The 12,232-nt window shown below is 34.5% G+C and overlaps 1 protein-coding gene across 2 annotated transcripts; it reads left to right on the forward strand.

Annotated features, from left to right (window-relative positions):
- Positions 1-7,753: 7,753 nt before the first annotated feature.
- On the forward strand, positions 7,754-11,951 carry LOC132179171 (neurofilament heavy protein). Of its 2 annotated transcripts, none has more exons than XM_059591823.2 (10): positions 7,754-7,992; positions 8,790-8,854; positions 8,936-8,997; positions 9,107-10,129; positions 10,224-10,299; positions 10,399-10,521; positions 10,617-10,724; positions 10,813-10,908; positions 11,025-11,239; positions 11,483-11,951. In XM_059591823.2, the coding sequence occupies exons 1-10, from the start codon at positions 7,848-7,850 to the stop codon at positions 11,739-11,741; spliced, it is 2,172 nt and encodes a 723-aa protein (XP_059447806.2). In that variant the 5' UTR covers positions 7,754-7,847; the 3' UTR covers positions 11,742-11,951. The 2 variants fall into 2 exon arrangements, with proteins under 2 accessions (XP_059447806.2, XP_059447807.2); XM_059591824.2 differs by having other exon boundaries at positions 10,617-10,715.
- The last annotated feature ends 281 nt before the right edge of the window (positions 11,952-12,232 follow it).

The raw sequence follows: 12,232 nt of genomic DNA on the forward strand, positions 1-12,232 counted from the left end.
GGGGAATCACCCTTGATAGCTCTCGGGGGTGGTTGCAACCGTCCCGATGACCTAAGTATTGGCTGCGCCACCTTTGACCGTTTTGGGGTGACTGCCACCCAAACACCCATTGAGCAACGGCACCGGTCTTTTTTTTTTTTTTTTTTTTAGTTCTTTTTTAGGATCTAAACTACCCATTTTAAATGAACAGTCTAAATAAAATGTATTGCACAGTGCAAAACCCCGAATCTCAATCCGGTTTGAAGTTTCATAAATAAGGACAATGAAGACAACTTTTAGATTAAAGTTGAAGTAACTTTACAAATTTTCGATAATTTGGTGCACTAGTTCTTGTATTGAACACACTAAGAAAGATAAATAAAATACTCATTAAAATTATAGTATGTGGGTGTTTATGTCGTATACTTATCAAAATGTAGTAAATTATAATGCTTGATTTTCATTAGTCTTTTCACCTGAACTGTATGCAGTATTATGAATTATGACATGAAAACAGTATTGATGTATTCAAAAAATTTAAAAAAAGGAGAAAAACTCACCTTGTTTTAACGGCAAAGTATTGGGTGGCTGGCGGCGGAGAAAAGAGAGGGTCACCACCTCCACGAGAGAAAAGAAAGAGTGAGAGAAAATGTGTGTTGTTTGGAAAACGGAGAGGGATTAAAAAGAGAGCAGAGAGAAACATTTTCCAATTATTAATCCATAACGTACGCAATTGAAAGTTTGAAATGTGTTCAGAAGAATGGAAGAGGTCAAGAACAACATATGATAAAAGTCAAACTTTTAACCACAGTTTCTTTGTCGGGGCCCAACCCAATTGAAAGTTTGCAATGTAGTTTTTAATATATATATATATATATATATATATATATATATATATGAAAGAGAAAGAAAGAGAGCGGAAGTAGAGATATACGTATGAGCTACATTTTGTATATTGAATTGTCAGAAACAATATTACATAATTCTCTTTTTATATAGAGGAGGAATGCTATTATATTTCCTAAAATGTTTCAAAAATTTGATTTCTGAATAATGTGTCACAATCTCGTGAAATTATGATACGTTTCTCAAACTAATAAAGCATACAGGATTGTGACACATTATTGAACAAATTATAGAGAAATTTTTGAAAAATATAGCATTTCTCTATAAAGAAACAAATGAAGTAAACCCTATGAATATAATAGAATTAAAAAATATAAAATAATTTTTTTAAAAAAATATATTCTAGATATATTCTACTAGTAGCAATGAAAATCGCAGCAGTCAACAGTCAATAATCAAGAGCACTCAAGGAAAAAAAGTCAAATAAAATAACTTTTTCTTCATTTAAATATTCTAGTATTGTTTGCTGTTTGTCTTCCACAAACCGATGCAACTGTTGCTGCCGGTGAAGTGGCTAAACAAACAAAAACAAAAACAAATTACTTTTCACATTTGGCCACCCAACACAAAACTAGAAGAATATAAGCATATTCGGGTGGGCGGCTTTAAAAGTAACATATGGGTATAGAGAAATGACGGTGTATATAGTATTACTCTTTTTTTATAGTCTTCGGTTGAATCCGCATTGAAAAAACAAATGATTTCTACCCTCATTACAGCTTATGCTTTGTTTATTAAGCTCGTTTTGTTCTGTTGAGTTGTTTCTTTAAAAAAATAAAAAATAAAAAATTGACTGGGATAACTGTTGATGAAAACAAAAGAAAAAGAACTTGAAACGAGTTTCTACTAGTTAAGTCAGAATTGTTTAATAGAATCATTTCAATTTCAAATAAAATAAAAATGATTTATTTTATGGTCGAGAATTTATTGTGTTACATCTAACAATATGTATAACAGTTAAATTTTGAATGACTTGACAAAGTATTAACCATGCATGTGATATATATATAATCTAAACCAGATTATTTCTTTTCACTTCTTGATTCGTTTATGAACAACACAACTCATTTCATTTACAACCCTAGCTCCCTGCCCAATAATGATAAAACATCTCTTTCAGTCAACTTTTCCAATGCCCAAATCATACGTTCTCTCCCAAACCAACATAAAAAAGTTAATTTGAAATCTACAAGTAGTAAAAGTGGAATGAGAATGTTGTGGTATGACTTGAATTACAAGTCTAGTAGCGGGGCTCAGATGTCTTCCTAATTTCATTGTGTTTTGAAATTCTTTTTCGTCACTGTTAGAATATATATATATATATATTTCATAATTAGGTTGATATTGAAATATTCTCTATTTATGAATTGATTGTAATCAAATATTGTGATTGTAATCAAATCAAAGGGATTTTATTACTATACTTGTATTTAGACATTGACCTATAAATAAGGACCTTTGTATTGTAGATAAATGAAGTTAATGAGCACAATGTAGTCCTTAAAGGTATTTCGAGCGGTGAACGTAGATGTCTTAACACCGAACCACCCGTAAATTCTAATAAAAAGATGTCTTAACGTAGATGTCTTACAAGCATAGTATTTTAGTCACATTCCAATAAAAAGATTTACTCCACTATAGGTTAATAGTAGTATTTTAGTCCTATTCTAATAAGGAGATTTTCTCCACTGCCATGTAAGTGAAGTAAGGAGATTCTCTTTTATTCTCCTAGTCTAGGTAGTATTACTTTTACAAATCCTAGGGAGATTTGACCTAAATTATAATCCTATTTAAACCCACATTTGGGGTGCAATAAGGCATGCAAAGTTAATTCTCAAACCTAGTGTTTGGAGACCTAGGAACCTCAGATTTCTTACCGCTAATTATTTTGATTAGCAAAAATAGGTTGGAATAAGAAGCAAGATCTAGCTTCTTTTCCGGTTGACAAGCAAATTACATGTTCAGTTACAAATTCTCATAACAAATTCTCTATTTATAAAAAGGAGGAATGCTATTATATTTTCCAAAATTTTCTAAAAAAATTGCTTTCTAAATGATGCGTCGCATTCTCGTGAGATGGTGACATATTTTTCAAAATATTTGGTAAGTATAACATTTCTCTATAAAAAATAATAATAATAATAATAAAATAAATAAATAAATTTTTTTTTTAAAAAAAAAAAACCAAGTAAATCTTAAAATAAGTAAGAAATGAAATAAATCCTACGAATATAATAGAATAAAAAATATATAAAATATTCTAACATAAAATGTTTTTTAAAAAATAATACATTCTAGATATTCTATGATATTCTACTAGTAGGGATGAAAATCGCAGCGGTCAATAGTCAACAGTCAACAGTCAAGAATCAAGAGCACTCAGAAGAAAAAAAAAATAGTCAACTTTTTCTTCATTTAAATATTCTAGTATTGTTTGCTGTTTGTCTTCAACAAACCTATGCAACTGTTGCTGCTGGTAAGAGCATTCCCAGCAGACTCCCTATAAGGGGGTCTGTTCCCTACGTTTAGGGAATATGCCCAAAAAATCACAAAAAACGTCCCACAGCAGATTCTCTATATGGTTCCTTAAACCATCAGATGCTACAGTAGAACCCAATGTATTGGGTTCCACTGTAGCGATCCTTTGCCTTATTATAATCATTAAAAAAACTCTCTCCTCTCACATCTTTTCACGCCCAGTATTTTTCTCCGTTCTTCTTCTCCGCCCTCTTCTGCATTTCATCTCGACACAATGCAAATCTCCATCTTCAATACTCCATCTTCACTCTCACGGTCACTCAAAGGATTTACACCCAAAATTAAACAACAAATAAAATCCACAAAATCAATCCTCCCCAAAGAACTTAAATCGTTCCAGAACTCAGCAACTCAACCAAAACTCAAGAAACTCAAGATCCATTCGGCCAAACCATCTCAAAACAGATTCTAAGAACACCTCAATTAGAACCGAAACTCAACACCCAACCAGCCACTCAAGACAATCAAAAATCCTCAAGAACACAATTGATTACCCAGAGAATCAACCCCATCACAATCAAATACCCATAACTAAAGGAAGGAGAATTTTACCTAAGGAATGATTCTGAGCCCAAAAGCCACTGTCCAGCCACTCACGGCTTCGCCGTGGCCGTCTGCTGAGCTTTCTCTCTCTCACCATCTCTCTCCGTCCCTCTCCCAGCTCTCTCTACATCACTCACTCTCTCTCTCTCTCTCTTTCTCTTGTTCTCCCCCTGTCTGTCTTCGTGAGCAAGAAACTGCTGGGGGAAAGTGAGGCAGAGAGTGAGATAGAGAAAGGAAGAGGTGCGGATGGGGGGAAAGAAAAGAAGGAAACAGAGAGTGAAGAAGACAGGGAGAGAAAGAAGACGGAGATGAGAGAGATGAAAAGAAAAAGAAAATTTTTTATAGAATAAAAGAAAATATTATTTTAATGAAAATAAAAATAATATTTTAATGATGTAGGGAATGGTAAAGGGAAGCTATTGTGGAGTTTTTGTAGATAAAGAAGCAAAAAGTAGTTTGGATCCTTAAATATAGGGAAAATGGTTGGATAGCTGCTGGGAATGCTCTAAGTGGCTAAACAAACAAAAACAAATTACTTTCACATTTGACCACCCAACACAAAACTAGAAGAATTTAAGCATATTAGGGTGGTTTTAAAAGTCCCATATGAGTGTGAAGAAATGAGAGTATGTATAGCATTATTCTTTCTTCATAGTCTTCGGTTGAATCCGCATTGAAAAAACGAATGATTTCTACCCTTAGTATAGCTTATGCTTTGTTTATTAAGCTCGTTTTGGTTAGTCTAAGTTGTTTCTTTTTATTAAATAAAAGGGAAAATTACAGTTTACCTCCCAAAGTTGACAGCGTTTTTCAATTCGAACACCAAAATTTCAATTTTTACAATCCACCCCTCCCAAAGTTCCAAATTTTTGCAATTTGACCAATTGTATCCAAAACTTCCCATATTGCCCATAATTTTTTTTATTATTATTTTTTATAAAAATTTTAAAAAAAATTCAGGGTGGCCGTAGCCAACCCTTTGGCCATCTAACCATTTTTGTACCCCCAAATTTGTTTTTTTTTCATAAAAAATTAAAAAAAAAAAAAAAAAATAGGGGCAATATGGGAATTTTGGGATAATATTGGTCGAATTGAAAAATATTGGAACTTTGTGGGGGTGGATTACAAAAATTAAAACTTTGGTGTTTAAATTGAAAAACGCTGTCAACTTTGAGAGGATAAACTGTAATTTTCCCTAAATAAATAAAAAAAAATGATTGAGATAACCATTGATGAAAACAAAAGAAAAAGAACTTAAAACGAGTTTATACGAGTTGAGTTATAGTTGTTTAATAGGATCCTTTCAATTTCAAGTAAAATAAAGATGATCTATTTTATGGTCAAGAATTTGTTGTGTTGCATCTAACAATGTATATAACATTTAAAGTTTTTAAATGACTTGACAAAGTGTTCACCATGTGATAATATATATATATATATATACCATTAAATTTGTTAGATATAATCTAAACCAGATTCTTTCTTTTCACTTCTTGATTTGTTTATGAACAACACAACTCATTTCATTTACAATCCTAGCTCCCTGCCCAATAATGATAAAATGATTGACACTAAACAGCTCTTTCAGTCAACTTTTCCAATGCCCAAATCATACGTTCTCTCCCAAACCAACATAAAAGTTAATTTGAAATCTACAAGTAGTAAAAGTGGATTGAGAATGTTGTGGTATGACTTGAATTACAAGTCTAGTAGTGGGGCTCAGCTGCTTCCTAATTTCATTGTATTTTGAAATTCTTTTCAGCACCATCTTTTCTAAGTTGATTTTGGAGTTTGCTATTTGACCGACTTAATGCCTTACAAAAAGGAAGACTTTGCAACGCGGCAAGGTGGAGGAAAACTTGTGTAAACCACGGCAGCATCAGAGTAGAACGAAGAGCTAGAGTTGTGTCATCTCACTAATGTTTTCTCACTTTGTTGTGCCGTGAAGTTTTCTCTCTTGTTGATTTCTTTTTTTTTTTTTGTTCTTTTTCTCTTTTGTGTGAGAGTGAGAAATTTAGATGTATTGAAATTTTGGGCTTTGAATGATTTTTTCTTTACTACTCTTTGTACTTTATTTTTTGCTAGTTAATTTTATCTAGGTCATCTCCGCCAGTGAATGTAAGCTTGTTAAGCCGAACCACTTAATCTTTTGTGTCATGTGTAATTGATTTATTTTCTCACGCATGGGAGAGTTTAAGTCAATGTGGAAGAGACTCACAAGTGAGGAGGAGATTGTTATGAGCGCACTTGTAAGATTTATGTCTCACATTGCTAAGATGTAAGAAGTGTGTGTGGCATATATAGCATAGTTGAGCCTAAATCTATAAACTTAAGCTTTTGGGTTAAATGATATTTCAACATGCTATATTATGGCTCACTAAAAGACTTCCCTAGGTGTTTCCCCCTTAACAATTGGTACCATAACTCATGGTTAGCTTTCGTTCCTGTTGATAGCGTTTGGTTTGACTCGAGCAAAAAGAATGTTGTTTTTCTTGGAGTATGCATAACACTTTCGTGTGAGGGGAACTTGAGTCAATGTGGAAGAGACTTACCATGTATTCTTTTTTTTTATACTTTCTCAGTATTGGACACAAACCTTACAACTGCATATACAACAAGTTTTCCACTCACTTGTAAGTCTAACTCACATTGACCCAACTTTCTCTCACATAAGAGTGTCATGCGTATCCCAAGAGAAGTGACACTCTTTTTACCGGAGTCAAACCAAACATATCAAACTAAGACATTTGTATTAGCAACAGCAAAAGCTAATCATGGGCTCTAATACTAATTGTTGGGAATATAGACACTAAGGGAGTCAAACGAGTAAATTAATATACATACTAGGACATCAATTCTAGCCCAAAATAGCTCAAAAGTCTAAGTTAATGAGTTTAGGTTTACTTAAGTATATTAAGTACTATTTTCCTTTATATTTTCTTAATGTGGGACATACACCTCACGACTCACAAGTACATAAACAACAGATAATTCTATGAGATTCTCTTAAATTTTATGCTAGAGGGCGGTGCAGGGTGCTCTTAAGTGCATAGCTCACCTATTCGCGACATAGGTCCTCCACACAAATCAGGATCTCTTAACAAGTTTAAATAAATTGTAAATTCTCAAATTACGAATTCATGAAATTCCTTGCATTGAACAACTTGAAAAATGTCACCTATTAAAAATATGGCATATTGCCGATGAAAATTGAGTATAGTTCTATTATGTTTTTGCTTTCTATGTTGTAGAAAAGTTTTGAGCCAAAATTTCTCTTGATTTTATAAAGAAGAAGTGTCTCTTCAAAAATAAAGAATAAGACTTTTAGAATGAAAATTCTTTTTAGTTGTTTCAGTAACATGTCACATCTTTAATAATGGGCATTTTTCAAGCAGTTCAATGCAAGGAATAGCTTAAATTTCGTAATTTGACGATCCCTGCTCTCATTTCTTGTCTGAATTGCGTTTATTCAAAGAGTGTTAATGGTGTGAGATTCGAGTAATTCTAAATTTTCATCTGATCTCATCTTTATTTATTTTTAAATAAAAAATTATCTGAACACCGTTACATCAATATAGTGATATAAAAATGAGATACGTGAGGAATACGTGGCATTAATCGTGAGACCCACTTTGATCCCCATTGCCCAATCGTATTTCACTTGGAACGAGGGGTCCAGATCTGTTACATGCCGTTTCTCTTACCAACCTGTCCGAATCTCAGAACCCTTTTCCCCAACGGCTAGTTTCACAACAAAATTTAAAAATTTTCTCCTCCATCTCCAAATCCCAAAACCAAAAAAAACCAGTGCCACTCAAACACGCTCCCTCTTCTCCTTGGTTCTCTAATCCTTCCTCTCTCTCTCTCTCTTTCTCCGTGAAATGGAGGAACCGCAAGAAATGCAGATCGACGGCGGAAAACAAGGGGACGAGTTCTACGAGGAGATCGAAGCGCCCAAGTTCGTGGACTTCACCGTACCCGATCAGTACTGCCCCGACGACCGCTACTGGTTCTGTTTACGTGTCGGTGAGTTCCTCTCGCTTTTCAGTCGGAGACCCTATTCTTCATTTCAACGGCATTTCTGCTTTTTCGTCACTAATTTGTTTTTGTAAAAGAGTTCTTCAATTAGTTCAAAATTTCCCTCATTTAGCTCATTTTTATATATAAATTTCTTGATTGCTTATGTTAGATTAGCATGGTGATGGTGCTGTTTAGAATGCATGTATTTTCTTTTTTTGGGTCAAAATTTGATACCCCTTTCACTATGTGCCCTGTTTCGGACTGTAAAGTGAGAAGAAAGAGTAGGAAAATGAGTTTGAGGTATTGGGTCTCAAAATTCTTAAGAAAATGAAAAATCCAAATTGGTGTTAGAATATAATTTAAATGATTAAGTCTCTCTTTCTTATCGGCTTAAACTTTTGAAATAAGTTGTGATTTAATGTGATGTCAGAGCATAGGTCCGGACTCCAGAGTTAGAATCTTGACTCCACCATTCACCTTTGTTTCAGTTAAATATTTCATATATTGAGCCTTAGCTATCAAATGAGAGTTTGGATCTAGTTTTTTTAAAAAAAAAAAACACATCCACACAAGAAAAGGAGGGAGATTCGAACTAGTTGATAAATGGAGAATGTTGAAATCTCACCCCTTTTAATGCATAAGTGTTTATTTTCTTGTTGGAATTTGAACTGACTTTTGAGCTCATTGTGTATTGACTAGCCTTTAGTAGTCTTCAGGAGTTACTCTTTACTATAAATTGTTTTCCAATTTGCAAAGCAAGTCACTTGACTTTCCTTATATATTTGTGTATAATTGTGCCTCAGGATGTGATCAGAAACATGAAGAAGAAATAGATTCCGAAGCAATCTACAAAGATTTTGTTCTTCGGGTTAGTGGTGGTTTTTATTGTTCCTGAAAATTGATTTGAGTACTGTTGGATCAAGCTAGAGCTGATGGCTTTTAAATACAGGTTATGGCAGCAAGAAGTCCCAATATACGGCTTCGGAAAGCCCTAAATAGAAAAGCTGCAAGGTAAATATGCACAGCTCTAAGCCACTAATTTCTTTCTCTTCTTCTTTTGAGTCATTGTCCATAAACTTCAGCTTTTCATGATCTTATTTTTGTACTTTTTATTTGCTAGTGGAAATGTGAAATGCCCACTTACGGCTCCCCCAAAATCTTCGAGGTCTAGAATACCAAGATTAGCACTAATTTCTTCAGTTTCTCAAAAAGTGGTTCATAAGGCCAGTGCAGCAACCCCAGATTCAAAGAAAAAACAGCCTTCTGATGTGTCTAAGGCTTTTACCACTCCAAGGAATAAAAAGCACCTCTCAAATCCCAACACATTTAGAAGTGTTCGGAATCCGAAAGCAACAACTATTGCTGTGCCCAAGAATAGAGTGGTAGCAAAGGCTTTAGCCTTCAACTCACCAAAGAAAGCAGTAAAGACAAAGACTTGTTCAGAACTGAATACGCCTGTGAGAACAATATGTGAAGCAATGAAGAAGCTTGAGATCACCGGTGGAAAGAAGCATGTATTGGGGTATGACAAATCATTGCCTATAGGTGGTGCTTCAAGAAAACAATTAAGAGGGAGAGAGGTTAAAAGCCGGGTTTATGATGCCTTGAATTCTCGCAGCCGCAACGTCCAGGAAGCCAAATCTTCGAGATGTTTGAAGAGAAAGAATAATGGCAAAGACATAAAACCCTCTTGTGATCATGTGCCTCATGAAGGGGATGATGATTCTAGTGACATGGAAATAGAGGAGAAATCAAGGAATGGTTCTTTTGAAGGGTGCAGCGGTGAAGCAAATGCACATGAAGAGTGTTTGGAAACCGTGAAATCGCAGCAAGGTGAGCATTCAGTTGAAGTTTTCTCAGATGCATCAAGAGGTGACATTATCTCCCTATCAAGTTCTGAAGAGAGGGATTCAGGAGAAAATGAAGATCCAAAATCCCAAGCTCAAAGTTCAGTGGCTGAAGGGACTAGTGAAGGAAGTGATCGAGAGGATAAAACAGTATCAAGTTCAGGGAAAGAGAAAATCCCTAAAGTCAAGGAAAGTGATGATAAGGAAAATATTTTGGCTTGTGATGACACTGAAAATGGCAGTGAAGCCAGAGATGATGATGAAAAGGAGAATGCTTTAGCATCAGATGATAACAGGTCTTGACTTGTGCACTTATGATCTCTTATTTTCTTGATGTTCTTATTTTCTTGCACTTCATTTATTAATGTATTTTTTGTCAAGTGGTTACAGGGTACAGAATCACAATGATGGTAAACATGGAAATTTAATATTGGGGAAGAAAGAGATTTCTAAAATATCAAAAAAGGTGGCTTCTTTAGTAGAACATTATATTTGTTTTATGACATCTACTCCCATAAAACCCCTTCATCTGGTCTCATTTTCCATGCTTGAAAAAATGATGCAGGTTAACAGAGTAATAGGCAAGACATTAAAGGAGGGTTCCATCCCTGCTGCCTCTGGTTCTCAAGGGGTGAAGTATTGGAAACCAAAGCCTACAAATCCAAAGCCTTTTAGGTTGAGAACTGATGTATGTGAAACCTTTTTCAGGCCATTATACTTTAAAGAATCATTTAATTTGTTTTTTCCTTCATATCTGATGTCAACTATATTATATTGTTCTAGGAAAGAAGAATTCTTAAGGAAGCAAACTTGGAGAAAAAAATCCTTACACCTCTGTCAGAAATTACAACAGAGAAAACATCACAAAGAAAACATCTGAAGGTAATCCAAGTAAGTTACAATTATTAAACTTGACTCTTTTTTTTCATCAGGGGATCAGATGGAGGTCCATAATTTAATACATTTTTCCTGATCACAGAAGAATGAAAGATGCCGTAGAAAAAGTGAAAATGATTGTGATATACATGAAGGTGGTGAAAAGAAACTGGACAGAAGAACACCAGAGAATCATTCCGTAAGTCTCTAATACATGAAGAGAGAAAAGAATAAGAAAAATTATGCCCTGCTTGTTACTGTTTGAACTTTTTCTATGAAGAGATTATGCTAAAAACCTGCCATGACAATATCCAGGTAAGGATTGGAAGTACTTGCTTGAAGCATTCAAAAGGAGAAGTGGACCGTAAATTATCACCTATGACTCCATGTAGACGTGCCATTTCTTCACACCAGAAACCCCATCTTGTGACTTCACCAATGGAACGTGAGAAAGCAGCTCAAAAACTACAGAACAGCTTGAAAAAGATTAAATCACCAATTATACAACAAAAACTTGTGAGGCCTAGTGGGTAAGTACTAATCCTTTTATCAAATATTCAGCTCTCGATCACCAAAGATATAAAGTAATGTTATTTAGTAAACTGTTATACAATTGGAATCAACTGACAGTGAAAATCAGCCTACAAGTATTGATCTAAGAGTTGATTTTTACTGTCACATCAAGTTGTATGGCAATCATATATTAGTTTACTAAATAACATTACTCAAAGATATATGAACTAAATTGATTTAGCTGGATGATCCTCTTGCAGAGCTATGTCGAGTAGAAAGGAAACTGTTTCCCTCATGACACCTCGTCAACTCAGTGTCATTAACGAAACCTCATCAAAGTTTTTAACACCCAAGAATGTGGCAAAGCCATCTCAAAATGCTGCCCCAGGAACTAAAGCTTCCACTCGTACTGCTTCCAGGTCGTTGTCACGGGGAAGAAGGCCTGCAACCATTCCAAAGGAGCCCATTTTTCATAGCATCCATGTACCGAAGAGCTGCACAAGGAAACAACAAGCCTAGATGACCTTGTTGAGTGTATGATATCTTCTTCTTGTTCAATAATGTCATTGAATTGTACTTTTCCTGTTTAAATTTCAGGCTTTTCTTCAACTATCTTCAGCTTTTGGGAATTGGTAATTTCCTTCAAGCATGTGTGTATGTTGTAACATTTGAGATTAGAAACCGATTTGTTTTGATTATTTAAAAAGAGAGAAGCAATGTAATTGATTATTTTTTCTATGCCTGTATTTATGTTTATTTATGCACTTCCTTTCTCTATCAATAGGTCTTTTAACTCAATATTTTTTTCTTTTATCGATTATGACGGGAATATTTGAAGAACTTAGTCACCACTTTTATCGTCCGAGTGAATAGGTAAATGATTGAAAACAATATTGGTTGTAACGCTCCAACTCCAAGACACAAATCCCCTATAATTTCCCTGCCCAAAGAGAGTAAAAGGAGAAATTGTACAAAACCTGTAAGAGAGGTCCCCTGCCAAAAGAGGAGAG

This window comes from Corylus avellana, chromosome 4 (assembly GCF_965113065.1).
Source record: "Corylus avellana chromosome 4, dhCorAvel1.hap1.2, whole genome shotgun sequence".
Lineage (NCBI taxonomy): Eukaryota > Viridiplantae > Streptophyta > Magnoliopsida > Fagales > Betulaceae > Corylus > Corylus avellana.

Bases quoted from the DNA above. Each gene is read 5' to 3' on its own strand.
- LOC132179171 (XM_059591823.2), top strand. From the start codon at position 7,848: ATGGAGGAACCGCAAGAAATGCAGATCGACGGCGGAAAACAAGGGGAC. The intron at 10,300-10,398 runs GTGGCTTCTTTA...AAAATGATGCAG, and splicing joins TTTCTAAAATATCAAAAAAG to GTTAACAGAGTAATAGGCAA. The intron at 10,522-10,616 runs GTATGTGAAACC...ATATTGTTCTAG, and splicing joins CTTTTAGGTTGAGAACTGAT to GAAAGAAGAATTCTTAAGGA.